General features: G+C 42.0%; 3 protein-coding genes and 1 long non-coding RNA gene across 4 annotated transcripts; all 4 read right to left on the reverse strand.

Moving 5' to 3' along the window:
- On the reverse strand, positions 1-12,012 carry LOC116685670 (stonustoxin subunit alpha). The gene is made up of 4 exons (XM_032510602.1): positions 11,981-12,012; positions 9,273-9,425; positions 2,459-2,505; positions 1-580 (listed from the first exon to the last, which is right to left on the reverse strand). The coding sequence occupies exons 1-4, from the start codon at positions 12,010-12,012 to the stop codon at positions 42-44; spliced, it is 771 nt and encodes a 256-aa protein (XP_032366493.1). The 3' UTR covers positions 1-41.
- On the reverse strand, positions 7,240-8,610 carry LOC116685673 (uncharacterized). Its single transcript, XR_004331005.1, has 3 exons — positions 8,469-8,610; positions 7,617-7,771; positions 7,240-7,416 (listed from the first exon to the last, which is right to left on the reverse strand). It is a non-coding gene; the product is annotated as an uncharacterized LOC116685673 (long non-coding RNA).
- A 777-nt stretch (positions 12,013-12,789) lies between the features above and the next one.
- On the reverse strand, positions 12,790-14,030 carry LOC116685671 (zinc finger protein 239-like). Its single transcript, XM_032510603.1, has 2 exons — positions 14,012-14,030; positions 12,790-13,745 (listed from the first exon to the last, which is right to left on the reverse strand). The coding sequence occupies exons 1-2, from the start codon at positions 14,028-14,030 to the stop codon at positions 12,958-12,960; spliced, it is 807 nt and encodes a 268-aa protein (XP_032366494.1). The 3' UTR covers positions 12,790-12,957.
- Positions 14,031-21,676: 7,646 nt separating this feature from the next.
- Positions 21,677-24,028, reverse strand: LOC116685672 (stonustoxin subunit alpha-like; the record flags this gene model as incomplete). The annotated part of the gene is made up of 2 exons (XM_032510604.1): positions 21,677-22,257; positions 23,948-24,028. Coding segments are annotated over 2 exons (611 nt in total), but the record flags the coding sequence as incomplete, so codon positions are not given.
- Positions 24,029-25,843: the final 1,815 nt, after the last annotated feature.

Here is a 25,843-nt window from a genome sequence, read left to right on the forward strand (position 1 = left end):
AGCTGGTCTTCAGTCAGTGTTTCTGTCCACAGGAGAGACTCTCAGTCCTGCAGAGGACACAGAGACACTGAGGAACCAGTAGACCAGACCCCAAACCCAGGATAGAGAGGCTGAGTGAATGTGGTGTTGAAGGTGTGGAGGTGGATCAGTGAGTCAGAGGAGACTGTGTAGAAGGACAGAGAGCCAGCAGGAACGTCCACATACACTGCTACTCTGTTAGAGACAAAGCAGGACGTGAGGACTGTTCTTCTCTTATTGTGCAAGACAGAGTAACCATGTTCATCAGAGCAGACCAGACTCCAGGACTGATCACTACATCCAAACACACAGTCTTCACTGTCTCCTTTCCTTCTGATTCCTCTGTAACTCACTGATATCTCAACCCCTCCTCTCCTCTCGACCTCCCAGTAACAGCGACCAGTCAGACCATCTCTACACAGCAGCTGAGACCAGTGGTCAAATCTGTCTGGATGATTAGGATATGACTGATCCTCCTCCACATCTGTCACCTTCCTGTTGTTGTCAGACAGTTTGAGGTGTCTGTTTGCTGTGTTTGTGTCCAGTTCCAGTTCACAGACATCTGATGGAGAGAACAAGACACAATACAGCTGCAGGTTATCATCTGATCATTTATTAACAACTTTACTGACAATAACTGAAAGAAAACCCTTCAAACGTTGATTTGATATTCAGCTGTGAGTGATGTTTAACAATCCAGTTCTACCAACATGAAGAGTTCCTGAACATGAGAGTCAACATGTCAACAATGTCCAGCTTCTTGTCCTCGTGTTGACCCGATGAGGACAGCTGATGATCCAAATCTAGAAACATCAACTGAATAAAGTCTCACTAATAAAACTGTCCCATCTTCTTCTACTGCAGCACAAAGCAGCTCTGAACCATCTGCTTTCTAAAACTGCTATTAGCTGATGTTCAGTTATAGAAATACCAGTTTATGGAGGAAAAATGAGGATTTATGGTATGTTTGTGTCTGTGTGGTATATCTGATACCAGGTCTCCCATCAGGGAGGAACTGGAAGATAAATCTACCTCAACTCACTTTATTCACCTTTAAACATCTTTGGGACATTAATTATGCCGTGTTGTGTTCATGGACTGTGAGTTTTATCAACGTTAATTTATTAAAAACATCCAGAGAAGAAAACCGAAGGTTACTTGAACACAACTTATGTGTGAATAAAAAATAAAGAACCAAAGTGAGCTTTCTGTTGGCTCGACTGTTGATTCATGTATTTATGTATTTATTAGTTCTGTTGGATCAACGTGTTCAGTTTGTTCTGTTTGTGGATTTTAAATTAATTAATTAAATCTTAACATCTTTCCAGAAAAAGGAAGAAAATATATCTTCATACTTCAGGCAAGAAACTCTAAAAATCAAGTGTAGGGACCTACACAAATCCTTTTAAATAAATATAAAGTATTTTATACAGTTAACTACATTGATACATGGTGTTTCAGTTCATAACAGGGTAAATACAATAAGCATTCTTCCCATAGTCCTTTGTTTTGAAGGGAAGTGTAATGTATTTTCAGTGGAGTAATCTAAGTTAATTATTCTCTGTATAGCTCCACTCCTAGCCAATCAGAGGGCTTTGTTGGGGAGTAGAAAAGAAAGGAGGAAGTGAGAGAGGACATGTAGAGCACGTTGGAGGGAGAAACATGCAGTCAGCAGAGGAGAGAAAAACTAAGTTTAATGTCCAGCTGACTGAGGTCTGGAGACTAATGGACTTTAAACTTTTGTAAAGTATTATTGTTGCAGTTACCAGTCGTGTGCAGCTCTCAGTTTGGTAACTAGTTCTCCTGTAGTTTTAAGGTCAGTTCAGCAGGTTAGCTGTGTTTGTGTGTTCACTAGCTTTGAAGGTGAGAACTGTTAACTGTTGACTTGTTTAAGCTAGCGCCGCCGTGAGGGACAGTCAGCTGGAAACGCCAGCCGCAGCTTTCACCGAGGACCGGGAGGAACCAGGTCTTCACTGGAGGACCAGGACTTCACTGGAGGACCAGGACTTCACTGGAGGACCAGGGCTGTGGCTGTGGGGGGGCTCGACGCTTCAGTCAGTAAAAAACATTTAATGTCCTCAACACTGCTTTAAACTCTGCTGGTCTTCTTCAGGCCTAACCCAGCAGGGTGGAAACCTTTCATTAAATATGGGAGTTTAAAGCAGTGTTGCAGACATTACATGTTTTTCACTTTTGAAATACCGATATAGCTCATAGTGAGTTAAGTAGTTCCACAGTGGAGGCACCGTGTTATTGGTTGTTGATTATTTCTTTATAGTTACCTATGCCTATAATAACAACATTCACTGGTAAAGGGAGATTTAGCCAATTCACCATAATAAGTAACCTCATCTCATATTATACTTCCAGCACCAGGAAGGGGTTAAACTAGTGTAACACACAGCTGAGTTCTCTTAGAGCAAACTTAAAACACACTCACACTTCCTCACACCAGGTCTCAGTCTCTGTGGTCCACCATGGTCCACCCTGCAGGAAGACACAAAGACACAATCCACTTCATCCTCCAGGGCTGTGGATAATTGAAGGTTTAACATCATATTGTGAAATGAGACGGAGTGAGACTAGATCAGGGTTTTATTTAGTTTGGTGTGTCAAATGTCTAATTAAATTACATGTAACGAGGTTAGGTTTATGTTTCCAATTTAATTGTTTAAATAATTTAGTCAAAGAAAAGTAAACTGCCCAAAAAGGTCCTGTTTGGTATTGTTTTTTAATTTCAGCTTCCTGTATCGCTACAAAAGTTGACTAGGAACAAAGAGTACTCAGCTGGAATGTATGTTGCATAAAAGTAGTTGATTAAAGTTGATTAAATCTGATTGATTAAATTTGATATTTACTTCATTATTTTTCATTTATCCTGCACCTGCCACAAGGTGGGATGTGCACACAATTATTATTATGGTCTGAGGCATTGGTTAACTCTGGTTCAATTCAATTTTATTTATAGTATTGATTCATAACAAGAGTTATCTCAAGACCCTTTACAGATAGAGTAGGTCTAGACCACACTCCAGAATTTACAAGGACCCAACAGGTCTAGTAGTTTCCTCCAGAGCAGCAACAGTGGCGAGGAAAAACTTCCTTTAAGGCAGAAACCTCGGACAGACCCAGGCCCAGACCCAGACCCAGGCCCAGACCCAGACCCAAGCCCAGGCTCTTGGTAGGCGGCGTCTGACGGGCCGGTTGGGGTTAGTGGAAATAACAAAAATAGAAAAAAATAGTAGTTTGTAGCAGTTCTTTGTAGTAGTTCATGGCATAGCAGGGTACTGTGGGCAATACAAGGCACAGCAGGACGTAGCTGGGCACAGCAGAGCGTAGCAGATGAACATGGCACCGCAGAACGTGGAGCGGGACCATGGCGACTGCTGCTACCATGATTTGGAGCCTCTCTGATCCAAGGGAACATGCTGGGGAAAAAAGAACATAAGGACTCCGGGGAATGACTCCCCAGAACTAGGTTAGTAACAAGCATTTCTGGGACATGGATGCACATAAATGAAAAGATAGGAAGATAGAGGAGAGAGGAACTCAGTGTGTCAAAGGAAGTCCCCAGCTGTCTAAAACTATTACAGCAAAACCAAGAGAGACAGGGTAAAGAGAGGAGCCTGGTCGGGCTAGAACTCTCCCCAACCGGATCGGGCTGTATGCCAAGTCTCCCTTTAGTTTTATTATATGCTTGATTATATGATAGATGAATCTGACAACTATGACGAGAAGCAGGTGGGCCGGGTTAGGCGGACGCTGCGACTCCTCACTCCCTAAGAATATTCAATTCTATGCCCTAATTATAAGCTTTATCAAGGAGGAAAGTCTTAAAGATGAACTGAAAAACTAACTTTTGATAACTTGTTGGTTATGATAATAACAAATGAATTACACTAAAAAAAACATCCGCTAACATCCGCTAGCTTCAAGGGGCGTTGGGTTCTGTGGTTTAGCTGAGACGGCGAACATGAGCTAGCTTCAGAGGGAGTAGAGAGGGACGTTGGATTCTGTGGTTTAGCTAGCGGCTAGTAAACGCAATATTATCGATCTGTGATATTGTCGGAGTCTGGGTTTATTTCTACAGTCTATGGTCGGAGTGCTAGCTTGGGGAGTTTGTCATAAGAGCTTCCATCGTATTTAGCTGCTAGCCCTTTCCCTCGGTCCGATTGTTGGTATCCAGCTTGGTGTTGTGTCTCAGTAATGCCCAGTGTGTCAGTCTCTGTTTGGCTATATTTTTGTAAGTGAATATGTTTGTGTTTTGTGTGACAACAACGTTACATCCAGCCCTTTGCCTAGTAGACTTGATAGTATGCTGATAACAGGTAACCATAGCTCCCTCTCTGTCCTCTGCCTGCCGTGAGCGTTTCAGCGCCCGGTCTGCGGCAGGTAGCATCGGGGGTGTTACTTGCCGGTGGTCTGTCGGTCTGCCCTGAACTGGAGCCTGAAGCCATCAGGCTTCAGTCTGTTGGACTTAACCTCACCAGCGACGCTGTTGTATCAGAAGCACAGCTTTCCAAATTATCTGTCGCTAAAAAATGCTACAGACTCAAATTCCAGGCGCTGTCGGAGGGCTAGCCCGTTTTAAGGCAGCTAGCTGCTAGCCATGACTGTTTTTTCCTTGTCAAAGGTAGCCTGTGGAAATGTGTCGTAACCGCAGGTGCCTTAGCCCTGTACAGTTCCTTACTGCAGCCAGGGGCAATACATTATGACCCCCCTAGACGTCTTTCTTTCCGTTTCCCAAGCCATATGTCCGCTAGCCTCCGACTCTTTGTAAGGTGTTCCTATGGCTGCGCTGCTAGTGCTAGTTAGCCAGGGAGTAGCTTACCATGCCAGTGACGTAGTAGATTGTGGAATTCCAACATGGCTGCGCCCATGTTACAAAAACAACACTTTCAACTTGCCATTTTATCCCTTTTAACAAATTCACCCATTTTAATAATTGTACCAGTGAGAAGAAATAAAATCCATCTGTTATATCACCATTATTCAAATTCCAGTTCAGTTCATCTTTAAGCCTACTCTTAAAGGGGTGATAGAATGCAAAACCGATTTTACCCTGTCATATGTGAATACCGACAGTTGGTGGGTAAATAGGACATACAAAGAAGCTTTAAATCCCATTGACATGCCTTTCCTCTGAAAATCCCACATTTTGAATCTGCCGCTGAAAACGGGCGAATCCCAACAAAGCCAAAAGATGACGTCAGGATCTCAGAACCATTAGCTTTGTCACGCCCATTACCGTATAAGGAGAACAGTCCAGCCCCAACATCTACACACAGGCCACTGACCTGAGACCAGCTCCTAATGGAGCTAGCGTTAGCTCAGTTAGATGTCCGACTGAGAACGCTGCTTGTGTACTCTGACGGGATTTACTAAGAAGAAAGTTTGGAATATTTCCCAGGATAATGACAATGAACCAGGGTCGTAAATGCAGAGTTCCAGGCTGTACAAGGAACGGTGACACTTCTCAGCCTTCCCAAGGAAGCAACCACTTGACGGGCTCGGCTGCTGTTTATAAGGAGATCCCAGGGAACGTTTTCACCAAAGACAGTTTTCAAAACTTTGGACAATTTAAAGCAGGATTTGCTAAGCTGCTGTTGCTGTTCCGATTGTCTGGTCATCCCAACCACAAGCTGTAAGTATGATTTCGTCATTAACAGTAACATTGGCAATGCTAAGGTATCCTGTAGCTAGCATAGGCTGAATGTGTGTTGATAATTGTAATGGCAAAGGGGCTAACGTTTCATTTTCCTAACTGTTCCATTCGAATAAATACCCCGTGTTGTCATGTAGCTCCATCTATAGTTCACCATGCATGTTTGTCCACTTTGTCAGGTTCATTTTTATTGTATTTCAGCAAGAAAGCTAACTGCAGCTGAGTAGAATCATGATCGTTTGGTTGCTAGCTAGCGCTAAGCTGTAACGTTACTCAGCTAGCTAGCTAGCTCTGTTATCCCGTTTGCTTCGACAACAGAACTGGAAACGTTATCATTTCATATGATATCTAGTCAATCTCGTGAAAACAGTGTGTATATAGACTGCAATGTATTGATTTGCAGTTTTTTTTATTTCAGAGCAACGCTACGTCACAAGGACAAGACGCGAAGATGCAGCTTGCCAAACAGATGCTCCGAGTGTGTCATCTCGGGGGACACAACTGTCTCATAAGACATCAACACCGCACATATCATACAAGGTAACCTTTCTAATTATTCTTACAAACCAGACGTCTTATAGTGTTTGTGTAGCATTGTGACTGGGTAGCATTTAGCAGAGCAGTGTTATCTAATGTTATCATGATGAGTGAGTGACTTTTATCAAATATGTGAGCCATTACCAACACATTAGTGGACTATTTATAGTAGGAATAGAACTATTCATCTGGATTATCACTGATTGGTCTGATCTCAATCAATTGCATTTCCTTTTGTGGGGGGGGCTGGTGAAAAAATTTTGGACAATAGGCAGGAATGTGTTTGTATACAACAGGTATGACTGAATGCTAGATTGTGTGTTGACGATGCCTTTTGCAGGTATGTACACGCCCTATGAACTTTGTAATTCAACAAAACAAGTCTTTAGAAAAGGCAAATGTGAATGGGGGACAAATTGTCTGCAGAAACTGGTTTTGTTCAGTGAAGGAGTGGGACACAAACATGGTCTAGAGACATCAAGCCTAATGGCCGGCCATATAAATGTAAATCATTTCAGATTTAAGCTGCTCCCCCTGTAAGACACTTGTAACAACACTGGTTAGAGTCCTGCTTTGGCACAGCTTAGAGGTTTAGCAACTGCTTTTGCTATGAGTCAACTGGAGTATTTTGCTTGGTGTGTGTAAAAGGTAATACAGCTATGTTACACATTTGTTTTTTGTTTGATTGTATCTTGCAGCCACAACGGAAGACAGCCAAGGGGAAACTAATGTACAGACGTCTGTTCCCAAAGGCCAACAGGGGAGGTTACACCGTCAAAGAAGTGAAGACAGAGACAAAAGTTTGTAAGTTTAAATATTTTTTTATTACAAACAAAAAATACTAAATTGCATCTTATCGGCACTCAAAATAACTTTTCACACACTGCAAACAACAAATCTGAATGTGCAATGATATAGGTGCTAAAATGACTTTTCACACACAACAGGCTATGTCTTAGACCTGATGTGACTGGTGTTGAGGAGATCATCCACGACCCCTTCCTTATCTGGAAGCAGTCCTGTGCCCCAGGACCTGTGTGCTCAGCTCGACAGGCACCCAACCCGACATACTGCCCTGAAACATCCAGAAACTCCCTCCACGCTGCACAACACAAGAGGGGTCACGGCACGGACACTTCTACCAAGAAACCCAGCACCAGCTCACAAAAGTCCTATAAGCCCTGTGTCTGCATTGCCTACAAAGAGAACAGGGTGTAGTGGACAATCACATTTTTTAGATTTAAGAGTAATGATGATTGTTTTGAAACAAAATAAAGTAATTTTGTTGTCTTGATACTGTGTTTTTGTAATAATGCTGAATCAATAATCAATGCGTATTGTTATAAACATTTATTTAGATACTTGAACTGCTAACAGTGGTATCAATTGGCTTCACCTTTCCATCCATCTGATTCTCAACTGGCCATGGTCAACTCTGTAAATATTCATTGCATTTTGCAAAGAATATATATTGAGGCACGGATGAAGGCCAGGATGGTGAGCCATACAGGTTATCTCCTCAGGAATCTAGGTCATTCTTATTCTTCTGACCTGTAAAAACAAACATAATGAGCCTGTTGTTATTTCATAATGTTGAATGAGCAGAAAGCATAAAGTAGCTTGAGTTAATGTATCTCTAGTTTTATTTAACTGAGGTATTTATTGGCAACATATTTTCTCTCTCCTGGGGCATGTGTGCACAGTTTCCACAAGAACACCTGCCAAGGTAAAATACTACATTAGATTACTACATGTTAAGAAGGTAATAATCTCATAGTCAGATGATCTAATCTGCATGATAGTAGTTCCAAGATAACATTAGACGTAGCATACAAACTGAACAGAAAAAAGCTCCTGTCCAGCTTAATGGACGTCCTGTTGTAAGATAACATTACTTCTGGGCGGTAAAGAATGTACGTAACTCATAATCACAATCAATCACTATTCAGCAGGAGAGTATACGGTAACAAATGTTACAAGGTGACTAAGAGACTTTCGTTGAGAGCAGCTCTATGAACTGGCCACTAACGTTTCTGCCAACTGGACATCTTGACTGAAATTGCGAGGGTACAAGTTGTAAAATATTTGTCCATGTGCAAATTAATAAGTTATGTTGCTTACAATACTAAAAACAAGGCTAATACAAAGTTATTCTTAGGCTACAACACTGAAGTGGGAGTATTACACTAGTGTGACAACAAACCTCTAATGTTGAAAAAGCAAGTAAATGCTAAATGACAAAACTTACCAGTCTGAAGAAGTCATTTCCAATTTACTGGCAGGTTGCTCCTCGATGTCAGATCCTTCCTCTGATTCAGGCTCAAACAGATACGGTAACCATGCTATCGCCAACCTTGGATGTTTTAGTCATGTTTGTGTGCAGCAGCAAAGCTCGTTGCACACCAACCATCAGCGCGCAGCTTATTAAATATTCATGAGCAGACCATATAAGGCAGAAAAGCTCTCGTTTCAAGCCAGGTCAATTTAGCAGGGTGGTGTGAGGGCCAAAAGAACAGCTAAAACAACATTTTTAGCCCAACAAATGTTACATACCCTATCAGGAGACCTCAAAGAACAGCGTGATATACTCTATACAACCATTCTATCACCCCTTTAAATATGGAGACGGTGTCTGCCTCCCGAACCCCAACTTTTAGAGACTCGAGGAACCACCAGTAACCCTGCATTCTGGGAGCGTAGTGCTCTTGTAGGGTTGTAAGGTACTATGAGCTCTTTAAGATAAGATGGAGCCTGACCATGAAGAGCTTTGTAGGTGAAAAGAAGGATTTTAAATTCTATTCTAGATTTTACAGGAAGCCAATGCAGAGAAGCTAAAACAGGAGAGATGTGATCTCTCGTCTTCGAGCAGCCTGATAACAAAGAATTGCAGTAATCCAGCCTAGAAGTAACAAATGCATGGGCTAGTTTTTCAGCATCATTTTTAGACAGGATATTCCTGATTTGTGTATAAAGATGTTGTGTTTACTTATTTGCCGTTGTTTCTCAGTTAGTGAGAAAAAATAAATAAAACTTAGTCTTGGTCCGTCCATACCTGAGAGTGTCCAGTCTGCAGTTTGGATCCTCCAGTAAAGCAGAAAGCCGCTTCACTCCTGAGTCTCCTGGATGATTGTAGCTCAGGTCCAGCACTCTCAGATGGGAGGGGTTGGAGCTCAGAGCTGAGGCCAGAGAAGTACAGCCTTCCTCTGAGAGACTACACACACACCACACACACACACCACACACACACACACACACACACACACACACCACACACACACACACCACACACACACACACACACACACACACACACACACCACACACACACACACAGATCCAAAGGGCAACATTCAAGGTTCTGCCAAACATGGTTAGTTCTGAGGGCCATCCTTCTTTTCTTCACAAAATTAAAAACAGTTTTAATGCAAATCACACAGACTAGCAGCTAGCATCTACAGCTAATGTCCACAGCCCAGACTAGCAGCCATCTTTTACAGCTAATGTCCACAGCCCAGACTAGCAGCTAGCTTCTACAGCTAATGTCCACAGCCCAGACTAGCAGCTAGCTTCTACAGCTAATGTCCCCAGCCCAGACTAGCAGCTAGCTTCTACAGCTAATGTCCACAGCCCAGACTCGCAGCTAGCTTCTACAGCTAATGTCCACAGTCCAGACTAGCAGCTAGCTTCTGCAGCTACACCTAAGTAGCCCATATAAGCAGATGTATGTTAATTAATTTAGCCGGTCTCCTACATACGATGTGTGTTGATGTTGAATGTTTGTGATAAACTGAAGTATGAGGTCATAAAAGTGTCATAAAAAAGAATAAATCTGTAAAATAAGAAGAAACTAAATGTCAAAGTTCAACTCAGTTCAGTTTATTTAAGAAGAAGACAGATAAAATTAATAAAACAAATGATTATACATGGGTTAAAAATCCCAGAATTAGCCAAAAGCTCGCAACCCCCCCCCGAATCCAATCAGCTGTTCTCATGTGTCTAATGGGACAGAAGGTCGATCCACAGTTAAAGTCTTAATGTCTCGCTGAATTTCCAACTAATTTTCCAGTGGTGTACTACAAATGCCAGATATGTAGGGCTGCACAGTTAAACAAAGTTTAATCACGATTACGATTTTGGCTTCCCACGATCAAATTTTTGTAATCGAGCGATATTTTTAATACGTCACTCTGTTCATAGAACGCTGCGAGTTTTTTGCAAAGCCAATCTATCGCTCCGTAAACCACCATCTGATCATGAGCCAATCAGAGTAGTTCCTGCACCGTGCAGCTTAGTTTCTACATGGAGACAGTCCCAGAGGACAGAGGGACGGGAGGAACACTCCTCAACAGATAGCAGTCAGTTATACGTCGGTCACAAGGTTTACCAGTTTACCTAAACGCACCATTTCATACCGTCTGTGTTGTTTTTCAGACAACAGCAGTGACCAGTGCTAGTTGGTGTCTGTTAGCTCACAGGGCTCTAGGGTGCTAGTTGGTGTCTATTAGCTCACAAGGCTCTAGGGTGCTAGTTAGTGTCTGTTAGCTCACAGGGCTCTAGGGTGCTAGTTGGTGTCTGTTAGCTCACAGGGCTCTAGGGTACTAGTTGGTGTCTTTTGGTTCACAGGGCTCTAGGGTGCTAGTTGGTGTCTGTTAGCTCACAGGGCTCTAGGGTGCTAGATGGTGATTTTCCCAGGTCGCACCGGTGCACCTAATGTCCTCGCATCTGCTAACTCTCCACAAACTGAGCAAATTGATATGGTTTAATTTTGCGTTACATGACCCATTTCTTCTGTAAAGCCGTGCCTGTGTTTGGATCTCCCCCCCCCCCCCCCCATTCACTCACATACGGCTCCCAGCAACAGAGTCAGAGCAGCGACAGTCCACACTTCTGACATTTGTCCAAAGTTTTAATTATTATTAACACAGCTGTATATTGTTGAGCATGAGACACAAACCTGTATTTGTACCAGTGTTTCCAAGGTATCTCTGCTATCGCGGTCGCCACGGCAACAAACAAAGAAGAAGTTATTGAATGCAATTAACTTCCGTTGGTAGAGTAACAGCGTGAGACGGAGCTGCTGGACCCATTCATAATGAGTCAGTCGTCTCTTTTTTAGTACGTCCATCGCACCCCCCTCTCCCCCCAGCTATTTTAATCAGTTATTGTAGAAATCAAATGAAGGAGCTTTCACAGAGTAACATTTAAAAATATATATATATCATGGACCAGCTCCTCCCGTGTAGTTCTGGTCTGGTTTCTCACCTTTCTTAGGATCATGGAGACCCCCCGAGGTGAGATCCTGCATGGAGCCCCAGTCCGAGGTAGATTGACAGTCATGTTTAGCTTCTTCCATTTTCTAATGATTGCTCCAACAGTGGACCTGTCTTCACCAAGCTGCTTGGACATGTCCCTGTAGTCCTGTCCAGCCTTGTAGAGGTGGACAATTTAGTCTCTAGTGTCTTTGGACAGCTCTTTGGTCTTGGCCATGTTAGTAGTTGGATTCTTACTGATTGTAGGGGGGGACAGGTGTCTTTATGCAGCTAACAACCTCAAACAGGTGCATCTAATTTAGGATAATAAGTGGGAGTGGGAGGGGGGGGGGGGGCATTTTGAAGGCAGACTAACAGGGTTTTGAGGGACAGAATTCTTGCTGATAGACAGGTGTTCAAATACTTATTTGCAGCTGTATCATACAAATAAAAAGTAAAAAAATAATACATTGTGAATTCTGGAATTTTCTTTTTAGATTATGTCTCTCACAGTGGACATGTATGGAGGACCAGGTCTACCATATTTAAAAATAAATACAGAAATAAATAAATGCTCAATAAATAAATAAGCATACAATTAATTGCCCCAAAAAATACAATAAACAAATAAATGTAGGTAGAAATTAAATTATACAGTGAGACATAAATGTATATATCTCTTTTAATTAGCTTCTTTATTTATTCATCTTTGTAATAATTACCTTATTTATTTATTGTCCGTTATAATCTTCAACTTTATTTATTAATTACTTATTTTTTTAAATGTATTTATTTCTGTGTGATTCGACCGATGCAGTAAAATGCTAACCAATCAATGGGCAGAAGTTGACCCCTTAAGACCAGCCCCTCCTCATTTGCATAATGAGGCAGGAATGCATGAAGAAATGTAAAATTGACAGGCAGAAATAAATACCAGGGGTGAAAATAAATAGGGTAGAAAATGCAACGGAAGAATAAAACAGACAAAAAATTTAAACACAGACAGAAATAAACACATTTAAAAAATAAGTAATTAATAAATAAAGTTGAAGATTATAACGGACAATAAATAAATAAGGTAATTATTACAAAGGTGAATAAATAAAGAAGCTAATTAAAAGAGATATATACATTTATGTCTCACTGTATAATTTAATTTCTACCTACATTTATTTGTTTATTGTATTTTTTGGGGCAATTAATTATATGCTTATTTATTTATTGAGCATTTATTTATTTCTGTATTTATTTTTAAAAATGGTAGACCTGGTCCTCCATAGACATGCACCTACGAGGACAATTTCAAGACCCTCCATGATTTCTAAGTGGGAGAACTTGCAAAATAGCAGGGTGTTCAAATACTTATTTTCCTCACTGTATCTATCTAGATACTGTTGATAGATAGATATTGTTTGTTTTTTCTTGAAGCTGCATTTTCATATGTCTCTTTGTAATTTTGCTTATTTAAAGCTAATGTACCTGTTCAGACTATTTCGGCTTCTCTCCGGTGTGAACATGCTGGTGAGATTTAAGGCCACCGCTCTCAGAAAAGGTTTTACCACATAGATCACAGCTGTACGGCTTCTCTCCAGTGTGACTGCACTGATGTATTTTAAGGCCACTACTCTGAGAAAACACTTTCCCACATTGTTCACACCAGAACGGCTTTTCTCCAGTGTGAATGCGCTGGTGTTCTTTAAGGTTACTACTCCGAGAAAACACTTTCCCACATTGTTCACACCAGAACGGCTTTTCTCCAGTGTGAATGCGCTGGTGTTCTTTAAGGTTACTACTCCGAGAAAACACTTTCCCACATTGTTCACACCAGAACGGCTTTTCTCCAGTGTGAATGCGCTGGTGGTCTTTAAGGTTATCACTCCAAAAAAAGGTTTTACCACAAAGATCACAGCTGTACGGCTTCTCTCCAGTGTGAATGCGCTGGTGACGTTTAAAGCCACTTTTATAAGTAAAGGTTTTGCCACATTGTTCACATCGGTACGGTTTCTCTCCGGTGTGAACACATCGGTGGACTACTAGCCTATCCCTCCTAGAAAAGGTTTTACTACATAGATCACAGCTGTACGGCCTCTCTCCAGTGTGTCTGCGTTGATGAATTATTAGGATACTCTTCAGTGTGAAAGCTGCCCCACATTGATCACAGCTGTGTAGATTCTCTCCAGTGTGAACTCTCTGATGAATCTTTAAATATCCAGATCTTGTGAAGGATTTGTCACAGTGTTGACAGTGGTGACATTTTGGTCCCTCTCCTCTTCTCTGTTTCTATAGCAACAGAAAAACAAAGCGAGAGACAGAGGGAGAGTTAGTGAACAACCTTCTTAAACCCTGGACTTGCTCTCACTCATTTTCACTCTTCATACAATAATTTGACAAAATTAGGTGAAATATGTGTTGGTTTCAGACATGTTATTATGGAAGTAAATAAATAACTTCATAACTTAAATAAGTTCCGAAATATTCTACATTTTCCCGTTTCCTCATTTAAATGATTGGCAATTTGAAAACAAAATCAATTCCCTCTTACCTTCAGATAAAATTGCCATGGTAACTTTAAAATAACACAAACCTTTCATACATTCTGGGTATTTTTCATCCTTTAAATCCCATTCAAATCTTATGAAACACATTAAAGTTCTTCTGGTGGCAGACATGTTGCTATGGAAGCCATGGGGTTCTTCTCAGTGTTTCCCCCAGGTTGAGATGTTACTGGTGGGGGTGTGTGTGGGGGCGGTGCGTGATGGCTAGGTTTAGTAATAATGGGTCCAGTTTTAAACCAAGTTTAACCAAGGTGAAAACAACGGCTCCACAACATTATCAGATCATTTAGAAAGAAAAACTATTTACATATTAAACAAGTTAGACTAAAAGATGACATAAATACAGATGAAAATATTGTGACACTATGCAGCATCTGAATATTTCAGGGTAGTTATTAGTGCTGCACGATATCAGGAAAATATGAGATATGCCTTAACGTTGAATATCAACATAATTATATAAGTTGTGATAAATGAACAGATATATAAATGTTGCCTTAGTTCTGCTGTCTTTGGTATTTTTCTAAAATACAAATTGCTTGTTACATTTTAAACAAATGACAAAAAGAGAAAGAGTAGCCACGATGTGCTTTGTCAATTAAATCAAAACAGTTCAGCAAATAAAATACCCATAATACTTTTCTTCATACAGAAAACGCCTGTTAAATCACAAACTAGGAATATCTTTTTTTAAAGACTATTTTTGGTTTTTTTCCCTTTATGAAAGAGACAGTGGACAGACATGAAAGGGGGGGAGAGATGGGGGATGAAACGCAGCAAAGGGCTGCAGGTCGGACTCTAACCTGCGGCCCTTTGCTGCGTTTCATCCCCCGCTGTTGCAGGACTCAGCCAACATGGGGCGAATGTGCTTGCTTCTTTTTTCATTTTTTGAAGTGCATTAATCCAGGTTTTGGGGTTCCTAACAATAGCCTACAACCAGACTCTAATAACTGATGTTCGGTTAAAACCACTTTCTTCCAGCTGAGACTTTGGGCTAAGGTCGAGCCTTACCTGTTGAGCAATCACTTAGAAAGAGTCATATATCCATTATTACGTGTGGATTAGACTACTGTAACTCTTTGTGTGATTAGATCAGTCATCCCTCCGTTGGTTAGTTAGTCCAGAACACAGCAGATCCACTTTTAACCCGGGACCAAAAAGCTGGACCACATCCCACCTGTTTTGGCCACGCTCCATTAAAAGCGTATTTCTCTAGATTTTAAATGGGTTGTTGCCTTCTTATTTATCGGAGCTGTTCCACATCACTCCTGTCAGGGCCCTGAGGTCTTCAATCAGATGCTCAACGATGAGACCAGATCCAGGTTAGGCAATAATCTCTCTCTCTCTCTCTCTCTCTCTCTCTCTCTCTCTCTCTCTCTCTCTCTCTCTCTCTCTCTCTCTCTCTCTCTCTCTCTCTCTCTGTACCGGGGCTAACCCTACACATGGTAGCAGAACACAAGTCTATTATGGCGTTTTTCCACAGCTGTTAACAGCTCGATTCTACTCAACTCAACTCGACTCGTCGCATTATGCGTCCGTTTTCCATTGCAGATTGAGTAACGCCTCAGCGTGGCTGGTCACCATAGCTACGCGTGATGATGTAATTTTCAACGCGACTCACAACAGCACGTCGGCTACTTGCCATAGCTAGAAGGATTTTTTTGTTTCAGGGTTAAGTTTCCTGGTAACGTTAGCTAACATTTGCATGTGTTCATATTGGAAACGACATGCAAAAGCCCCTAATAGCCCTTAACATTATAAAGTTGAAAAGTTAAGTAGATAAGAGAGATAGAGAGTAGATAACCTGTTGGTGTCTGGCTAGATTGTTTTTTTGTTTTTAAATGTCGCGTTTTTTCTGGACACACTATCTTCACTCTTGTTTGCTAAAAACACAGTGATCCGACCAATCAGCAGTCTGCAGGTTCCACGTCACCTTTTGGTATCACCTCAGCTCGCTGGAACCTCGACTGAGGTAGTACTAAAAAGAGGACGATAAAGGAAAAAGTCTGTTGACATGACAACATTTTGTGCTTGATCCGAAAAATGTATCTCATCTTTGACTCAAACCTGATCCAAACCGAGCCGTGAGCTGGTGATCCATTGCAGCCCGACTACTAGACATGGATGTATATGCATGTTCATTTCACAATGTCGAGAGTCATTTATATAAAAATCCTAAAAGACATTAGTGAAAGCGTCTGTGAGCATTCATTAATATTGAGATAAGATTCCTGGTCTCTTCAGTCTGGAGTAACCTCTTTCCTTCACTCACCCCTCCTTCTTCCTCTTGCTCCCTCGCTCCTCTGAGTCTCCGAGGCCTCCCTGACACCTTTCCTCTTGCCCCCCCCTCCTCCTCCTCCTCCTCCTGGTGTCTCTGCAGGTACTCGGTGATCAGGTCCAGGTCCAGGTGGTCTTGCGGCTCCCATGTGTTCTCCTCACTGGAAAGGTGAGTGCAGACAGAAGAACATCTCCTCACACTTTGTTTTTTAGGAAATACATTCTCACTCTAGCTGCTAGTTTGGATTATTCCTTTTATCTGTTGCCATGGTGATAGGTTATTTGTGGGTCTGTGTGTGTGTGTGTGTGTGTATATGGACCAAAATCACCAATTATTAATATTCTAGACTCCTCCTTACTCTGAGAACCCCTTCCATTTCAGCAGAAACTCTACTCTTCCCTTCACCACTCTGCGGTCCAAAACCTTCTCCACCACATACTCCTCCTCTTCCTCCTTCACTGCTACAGGCTCCTCCTCCTCTTCCTCCTTCACTGCTGCAGGCTCCTCCTCCTCTTCCTCCTTCACTGCTGCAAGCTCCTCCTCCTCTTCCTCCTTCACTGCTGCAGGCTCCTCCTCCTCTTCCTCCTTTACTGCTACAGGCTCCTCCTCCTCTTCCTCCTTCACTGCTGCAGGCTCCTCCTCCTCTTCCTCCTTCACTGCTGCAGGCTCCTCCTCCTCTTCCTCCTTCACTGCTGCAGGCTCCTCCTCCTCTTCCTCTTTCACTGCTGCAAGCTGCTCCTCCTCTTCCTCCTTCACTGCTGCAGGCTCCTCCTCTCCTCCTCTTCCCTCCTTCACTGCTGCAGGCTCCTCCTCCTCCTCTTCCTCCTTCACTGCTGCAGGCTCCTCCTCCTCTTCCTCCTTCACTGCTGCAGGCTGCTCCTCCTCTTCCTCCTTCACTGCTGCAGGCTGCTCCTCCTCTTCCTCCTCCTTCACTGCTGCAGGCTCCTCCTCCTCCTCCTCCTTCTTTCCTGCTCCGGTCGCCAGCTTGACGTCTGCCCCAAGGGGGGGGGGTTTCAAATTGAGTAACCGTGGTAACCAATGATTGTTCTTGATTGGGGTTCACTACTTAACTCTCAGAGGAGAAACCCTGGAAAGCAGAATCACGGAGTCAGTGAGTGAGAGAACGAACCGCCGTCCTCGTCTCCAAATCTCTGTTTATTACAAATTCTCCCAAACACAAAAGCAGAAAACAGTCGTCAACAACAACGTTCCCCTCGTGGAAACATGTTTCACTTCAATTTAAGAACCCAAACACCATTTTCTTTTACTCCCCATTGTTCAGTGGGCAACATCTTCCACACTCAATTCCCAGAAGTAGTCTCGTCCTTCCCAAAATAATATCACCCTTACTGCACCGTTTCAATAATATATCTATCTCTTCTTTCTACCTCCAAACTCCTCCGTTATACTAATGTCATCATGGAAATCATAAACCCTCTTTGGCTGGAAATAAATATTCAAACGACTTCAGAGTCAAAACATGAGCCATCATACACCTGGGACAATAGTTCACTTATAATACATTCCTTTACTAATACTCTGGACAACTTTTAGGAGGAACTCCCCTTTAAGAGTTAAACAACATTTTAACATTAACAATCCTGTCAGGATACGTTAAAAACCACAAAATAACTCATTACCATGGAATGGAAGCACCAGCACCCAGAATCACACACACAACCCTATGCTAACTAGCAGTTAGCTAGCAGTAATTAGCCTGTGTCTATGTTAATGTTAACTAGCATGTTAGTTAGCAGTAATTAGCCCGTGCCAATGTTAATTTTAACTAGCATGTTAGTTAGCAGTAATTAGCCTGTGCCTATGTTAACGTTAACTAGCATGTTAGTTAGCAGTATTAGCCCGTGGCTATGTTAATGTTAACTAGCATGTTAGTTAGCAGTAATTAGCCGGAGCCTATGTTAATGTTAACTAGCATGTTAGTTAGCAGTAATTAGCCGGAGCCTATGTTAATGTTAACTAGCATGTTAGTTAGCAGTAATTAGCCTGTGTCTATGTTAATGTTAACTAGCATGTTAGCAGTAATTAGCCTGTGTCTATGTTAATGTTAACTAGCATGTTAGTTAGCAGTAATTAGCCTGTGTCCATGTTAATGTTAACTAGCATGTTAGTTAGCAGTAATTAGCCTGTGTCTATGTTAATGTTACTAGCATGCTAGTTGATAATAGATAAGATCTACAAACTTAATTAAGATATCTGAAAAGGACCATATAGATATCTTGAATTGAGTTGAATTAAAGATATCTTGAACTGGAGTTATGACGAATCAGCAGAGGTGTAGTGGTAAAAAAAAGAGGTGGGTAAACTATAAATTCTGTGATCAGGTGGACCAGGGCGCGATCCCCGATAAGGGGGGCCACGGCCTACCGGTGTATCCTGATGACATTGCTATAGGTTGTCTTTTATTACTGGTGTTCCCTCATAGGTCGCACAATCAGTATTCAGTTCATTCATTAATTGAAGTTCTGTTAAAAAGACTCAAGAAGGAATTATATGGTTGAAATCTATAAAGTTTACTAAATGACAAAACAGAGACAACTAAAATGTGTAAAATATTCACATTTAACAATCTGGAATGAAACCCTTTTTACTTTTGTCTTAAAAAAAAATTACTCAAACCAACTAATCAAAAACCCCATTGATTTTCTCCATAAGAATTTAGATTATCAGCCATAATGTATAAACCATCCGAGGTAGACTGACCCAGTTTCTGCTCCTGATGAAGCTAGAAGTCTGTATGATATCAACCTTGTAACATTATAAGAAAAACAATTATCCACTATCTTGCGTAGAAAACCTACCTTACCCACAATCCTAAGCGTAACAGCAACGTTTCAGATTGGTACAACTCGCTGTTACCATAGAAACGTTTACCGTACCCGTGAAACTGCAAACAGCTAGAGTGACAACAATAACTAGTTAGCTAGCTGACTAGCAAAGGGAGCTTCTTGTCACTAACGTCCAGTGGCCACAGAATGCATGAAATAACATCCTAATACATCCTAATAACAGTTATTTATCAGACATAATCCTGAATTTCACTAATGGCAAAAGGTAGCTAGGTGACCTGCAACTTCCTGTCTAAAAGGGGGAGGCTAACCTAATCAGTGCCGTGGCTTTTTGAGTCAGTGGCATGAATCTGCCATAACCAATTAACCTCAAAAACATTAAGTTGAGTCCTGTTTTCCGAGCTCACTCACTTTGGGCTTCTTTAAGAGACCGTTTGCTGGCATCAGGAGGAGGGCTGCTGTCTTGCGGCGCTTAAAAAAAGTATGGATATCTATTTTTAAAACCCATTCATCATTACTACATGAGACATGCCTAATGTAGGATAGTGTGACTGACGAATCTTTGACTGCTGCTTCCTGCTTGATGTTTTTAAGCCCCCAGCGTCGACTTCAAGGCTCCCAACCATTGCCCAATCCTAGTATATTACAGGTAGCGCTGCCTGGAAGGCACGCTGGGGGCTCACTACCCCAAACACCGCAAGAGACTGGTCAACTGCAGTAATGCAGCGCAATATGATGGACTTCGTCTTAGGTTTAACAACCTATGAAACTAATAATGAACAATATGAAACTAAAACGACATAAGCTTAACTTAGAATGGCTTGGGACGATAGGCTATTCAGAGGTGGGTAAACGCCATTTCAGAATTTTGAGAGGTGCATAAACGGCGTTTAGCCTCCACTACATCACTGAGTATCACATTGTAGACATCTCAAACTGGAATTACAGATATCTATAATTCTATAATTCAGTTGCGAATATCCGTAATTCACATAGTGAATATCTGCAACTGAACTGTAGATATCTGGAGTGATAAATGATAATACAAATTAATGGCAAACGTGATGTGATTTTAAATGTTAACATGGCCATACGATACACACCTGTGAGCTCTATTGTTTACCAAGCCCGTTTCCCGCGGTTCCAAACGCGGCTCTTTAGCTCGCCTTTCCCCATCATAACCTCCATAACTACCCCCCCACAGCTTCAGTCCCCCACACACACGGCAGAAGGAAACCGGCTGTTGTCATAGTTACCGAGTACCGACCTGGAAAGCAGAATTACGGCATCAGGGAGAGAGGAAACAAACCGCCATCCTCGTCTCCAAAGAGGAGGAAAGTGTCCGTCACCTGGGCCCCGGGGTGTACCGAGACCCGCACATTGGTTCCGCTTTCTTTGTTCCCCCGCTACGTTAATATTGCTTACCAATAAAATATGAAATTCGTACTAAACGCTACGCTGGTTATTATGTTATCCCTTAAGGGTGTATCACACATTCAAGCTGGAATAAATGTGGAGATATGCTGCTCTATACACGCTAAAAGTAGTGATTATTTACATGGAGTCTGGTGGAGATATGCTGCTCTATACACGCTAAAAGTAGTGATTATTTACATGGAGTCTGGTAGAGATATGCTGCTCTATACACGCTAAAAGTAGTGATTATTTACATGGAGTCTGGTGGAGATATGCTGCTCTATACACGCTAAAAGTAGTGATTATTTACATAGAGTCTGGTGGAGATATGCTGCTCTATACATGCTAAAAGTAGTGATTATTTACATGGAGTCTGGTGGAGATATGCTGCTCTATACATGCTAAAAGTAGTGATTATTTACATGGAGTCTGGTGGAGATATGCTGCTCTATACACGCTAAAAGTAGTGATTATTTACATGGAGTCTGGTGGAGATAGGCTGCTCTATACACGCTAAAAGTAGTGATTATTTACATGGAGTCTGGTGGAGATAGGCTGCTCTATACACACTAAAGTAGTGATTATTTACATGGAGTCTGGTGGAGATAGCTGCTCTATACACACTAAAAGTAGTGATTATTTACATGGAGTCTGGTGGGTTTGGTGATGGTGGTTTCTGTTCCATGTTAACTAAAAGGATCTTACTCTTTAACTAAGGTCTATCTCTGTAGGGATCCATCCCATAATGTTGTCAGACTCTTAGAATAATAATCTGAGTCTGTCACAGACAAACAGAACCTTTAGTGGACGGAAACTTACCTTTAAATTAGGAGTTGAAACACAGACACAACAGGAAGAATACATCATCAAATAATCAGCATGTGGCCTTGTTTTATTGAACTCATTTTGCATTAAGTTGTTCCACATTCCCCGACATTTAAAACAAGTCGATCATTGACGTTATTCTACAAGTCAGATGAATAATCAGCCGACCCAACTCCCTACGGACTGAGCTACTGCCCCCCCCCCCCCCCCCCCCCCCAGTAGTTATACCTTTGACTTTTTTTGGGAGGACAAACAACATGAGGAGACAGATCTGATCGATCTGCTTCACAGTGCAGAGTGTGTGTGATGGTGAACAGACTGAACTTTGATATCAGCAGCTGGTCTTCAGTCAGTGTTTCTGTCCACAGGAGAGACTCTCAGTCCTGCAGAGGACACAGAGACACTGAGGAACGAGGCCAGACCGCAAACCCAGGATAGAGAGGCTGAGTGAATGTGGTGTTGAAGGTGTGGAGGTGGATCAGTGAGTCAGAGGAGACTGTGTAGAAGGACAGAGAGCCAGCAGGAACGTCCACATACACTGCTACTCTGTTAGAGACAGAGGGGGACGTGAGGTCTGTTTCTCTGTCATTGTGCAAGACACAACCATATTCATCAGCACAGTAGAGACTCCAGGAATGATCATTATGTCCGAACCCACAGTCTCGGCCTCCTTGCCTTCCGTTTCCTCTGTAACTCACTGATATCATAACCCCTCCTCTCCACTCGACCTCCCAGTAACAGCGACCAGTCAGACCATCTCTACACAGCAGCTGACCCCAGTGGACAAATCTGTCTGGATGATCAGGATATGACTGATCCCCTCCCACCCATGTCACCTTCCTGTTGTTGTCCAACAGTTTGAGTCCTCTGTGTACTGTGTTTGTGTCCAGTTCCAGTTCACAGACATCTGATGGAGAGAACAAGACACAATACAGCTGCAGTTTATCATCTGATCATTTATTAACAACTTTACTGACAAGAACTGAAAGAAAACCCTTCAACACGTTGATTTGATATCCAGCTGTGAGTGATGTTTTAACAATCCAGTTCTACCAACATGAAGAGTTCCTGAACATGAGAGTCAACATGTCAACAATGTCCAGCTTCTTGTCCTCGTGTTTGACCCGATGAGGCACGCTGATGATCCAAATCTAGAAACATCAACTGAATAAAGTCTCACTAATAAAACTGTCCCATCTTCTTCTACTGCAGCACAAGCAGCTCTGAACCATCTGCTTTCTAAAACTGCTATTAGCTGATGTTCAGTTATAGAAATACCAGTTTTATAGATGAAAAATGAGGATTTATGGTATGTTTGTGTCTCTGTGTGGTATATCTGATACCAGGTCTCCCATCAGGGAGGAACTGGAAGATAAATCTACCTCAACTCACTTTATTCACCTTTTAAACATCTTTGGGACATTAATTATGCCGTGTTGTGTTCATGGACTCTGCAACAACAACACTCATAACATGGTCGTCCGTTTTCATTTTTTAAATATTCATTTATTAGAATAATCTTTTGTCATTATATGATGAATAAATGATACGATAAAAGATTCTGATGAATGAATATCTAAAAAAAAAGTTTTTTTGTTTACTTTTAAATTGGCCATTATAAATGCCGATACCAATATGCCGATACCAATATATCGGAAATACCTAATTTCGATCAACTGATATATCGGTCGGGCTCTAATACACACCCACCTCTACCGCGGTTTACTAAGCGAGCAAACAAGAGAGATTGGTTTATGTTTTTATATAATGTTAAAACTAGAGCTGCCGATACGACAGCACCATTAAACTGGGATTAGACACCGAACATATTTCAATAGCAGCCAACAAGCCGCGTCCAGACCATCATTACTGCAGCTTTCATACAGTAGATTGGATTAGCAGCAGACCAAATACACCACACACAGACACACACACACAGACACACACACACACACACACACACACACACACACCAATTCTCACACAGTATCTATACTTACGCACATGGTAAAAATAATGTAGCCTAGTCATGTCTGTACTGATTGAATATATCCAAATAATCCGCTGAGGGCCAACAGCTGAACCTGATTCAGACACGTTTTCTGGGCTAAAAATAAACCCACGTCCTGTGATCTGTATAACTGTGAATTTGGTGATCCATTTATTCAAATTACTCTGAAACACATGTTCACTATGATGTTCTACTCTGAGACAGAGATGAGAGTAAAGTTCTGGCATGGGCCCCTATCAGAGGCCTCCTCTCTTTCTGAGGCCTCGCTGTGTGATCCCCTGGTCAAAAAGCAAAAGGTCTGTTAAAGCAGTGTTGAAGACATTACATGTTTTTCACCTTGGAATACCGATATAGCTCATAGTGATTTAAGTAGTTCCACAGTGGAGGCACCTCGTTTTGTTAGTTGATTATTTATTTATAGTTACCTATGCCAATAATAACAACATTCACTGGTAAAGGGAGATTTAGCCAATTCACCAAATAAGTAACCTCATCTCATATTATACTTCCAGCGCCAGGAAGGGGTTAAACTATGTAACACACAGCTGAGTTCTCTTAGAGCAAACTTAAAAACAACAACACTCACACTTCCTCAGACCAGGTCTCAGTCTCTGTGGTCCACCATGGTCCACCCTGCAGGAAGACACAATCCCTTCATCCTCCAGGGCTGTGGGTAATTGAAGGTTTAACCATCATATTGTGAAATGAGACGGAGTGAGACTACGTGGACTCTGCAGCTTGTTCAAGTCAAAGTCAGGGCAATGCTGCTAAAGCTGTCACGGTGTGGTTACACTTAAGCTCCTACACATGATACGCAATCTGCTCTCTGCGCACCGCTAGGTAGGACGCAGAGCAAAGCACAGCGCAGGTAAACGTCATCAAGGTTGGCAAGGAAGCTACAGTGGTGTGAAAAAGTGTTTGCCCCCTTCCTCATTTCCTGTTCCTTTGCATGTTTGTCACACTTAAGTGTTTCGGAACATCAAACCAATTTAAACAATAGTCCAAGGACAACACAAGTAAACACAAAATGCAATTTGTAAATGAAGGTGTTTATTATTAAAGGTGAAAAAAATCCTAACCATCATGGCTCTGTGTGAAAAAGTGATTGCCCCCCTTGTTAAAACATAACTATAACTGTGGTTGTCCACACCTGAGTTCAATTTCTCTAGCCACACCCAGGCCTGATTATTGCCACACCTGTTCACATCAAGGCATCACTTAAATAGGAGCTGCTTGACACAGTAAGGTCCACCAGAAGATCCTTAAAAGCTACACATCATGCCGAGACCCAAAGAAATTCAGGAACAATTGAGAAAGAAAGTAATTGAGATCTATCAGTCTGGAAAGGGTTATAAAGCCATTTCCAAAGCTTTGGGAATCCAGCGAACCACAGTGAGAGCCATTATCCACAAATGGCGAAGACATGAACAGTGGTGAACCTTCCCAGGAGTGGCCGGCCGCCCAAAATTACCCCAAGAGCACAGCGACGACTCATCCAAGAGGTCACAAAAGACCCCACAACAACGTCCAAAGAACTGCAGGCCTCACTTGCCTCAGTTAAGGTCAGCGTTCATGCCTCCACCATCAGGAAAAGACTGGCAAAAATGGCCTGCATGGCAGAGTTCCAAGGAGAAAACCACTGCTGAGCAAATGGAACATCAAAGCTCGTCTCAATTTCTCCACACACATCTTGATGATCCCCAAGACCTTTGGGACAACATTCTGTGGACCGATGAGACAAAAGTGGAACTCTTTGGAAGGTGTGTGTCCCAAGTATATCTGGCGTAGAAGGAACACTGCATTTCATAAAAAGAACATTATACCAACAGTAAAATATGGTGGTGGTAGTGTGATGGTCTGGGGCTGTTTTGCTGCTTCAGGACCTGGAAGACTTGCCGTGATAAAAGGAACTATGAATTCTGCTGTCTACCAAGAGATCCTGAAGGAGAATGTCCGACCATCTGTTTGTGTACTCAAGCTGAAACGAACTTGGTTCTGCAGCAGGACAATGATCCTAAACAACACCAGCAAGTCCACCACCAATGGCTGAAGAAAACAAAATGAAGACTTTGGAGTGGCCTAGCCAAAGTCCTGACCTGAATCCTATTGAGATGTTGTGGTATGACCTTAAAAAGGCCGTTCATGCTCGAAAACCCTCTAATATCTGAATTAGACAATTCTGCAAAGATGAGTGGGCAAAATTCCTCCAGGACGCTGTAAAAGCCTCATTGCACGTTATCGCAAACGCTTGGTTGCAGTTGTTGCTGCTAAGGGTGGCCCCACCAGTTATTAGGTTTAGGGGGCAATCACTTTTTCACACAGGGCCATGATGGTTAGGATTTTTTTTTCACCTTTAATAATAAACACCTTCATTTACAAATTGCATTTTGTGTTTACTTTGTTTTCCTTGACTATTGTTTTAATTGGTTTGATGTTCCGAAACACTTAAGTGTGACAAACATCAAAGGAACAGGAATGAGGA

Source organism: Etheostoma spectabile, unplaced genomic scaffold, assembly GCF_008692095.1.
Source record: "Etheostoma spectabile isolate EspeVRDwgs_2016 unplaced genomic scaffold, UIUC_Espe_1.0 scaffold00570149, whole genome shotgun sequence".
In the NCBI taxonomy this organism is placed as follows: domain Eukaryota; kingdom Metazoa; phylum Chordata; class Actinopteri; order Perciformes; family Percidae; genus Etheostoma; species Etheostoma spectabile.

Excerpts from the sequence above, each read along its gene's own strand:
- LOC116685670 (XM_032510602.1), bottom strand. The coding sequence starts at position 12,012 with ATGGTAGACCTGGTCCTCCATACATGTCCACT. Across the intron at positions 2,506-9,272 it reads TGCAGACTGGACACTCTCAG|GGTGGACCATGGTGGACCAC; the intron begins GTATGGACGGAC and ends GTCTTCCTGCAG. Across the intron at positions 581-2,458 it reads GAGACCTGGTGTGAGGAAGT|ATGTCTGTGAACTGGAACTG; the intron begins GTGAGTGTGTTT and ends TCTCTCCATCAG.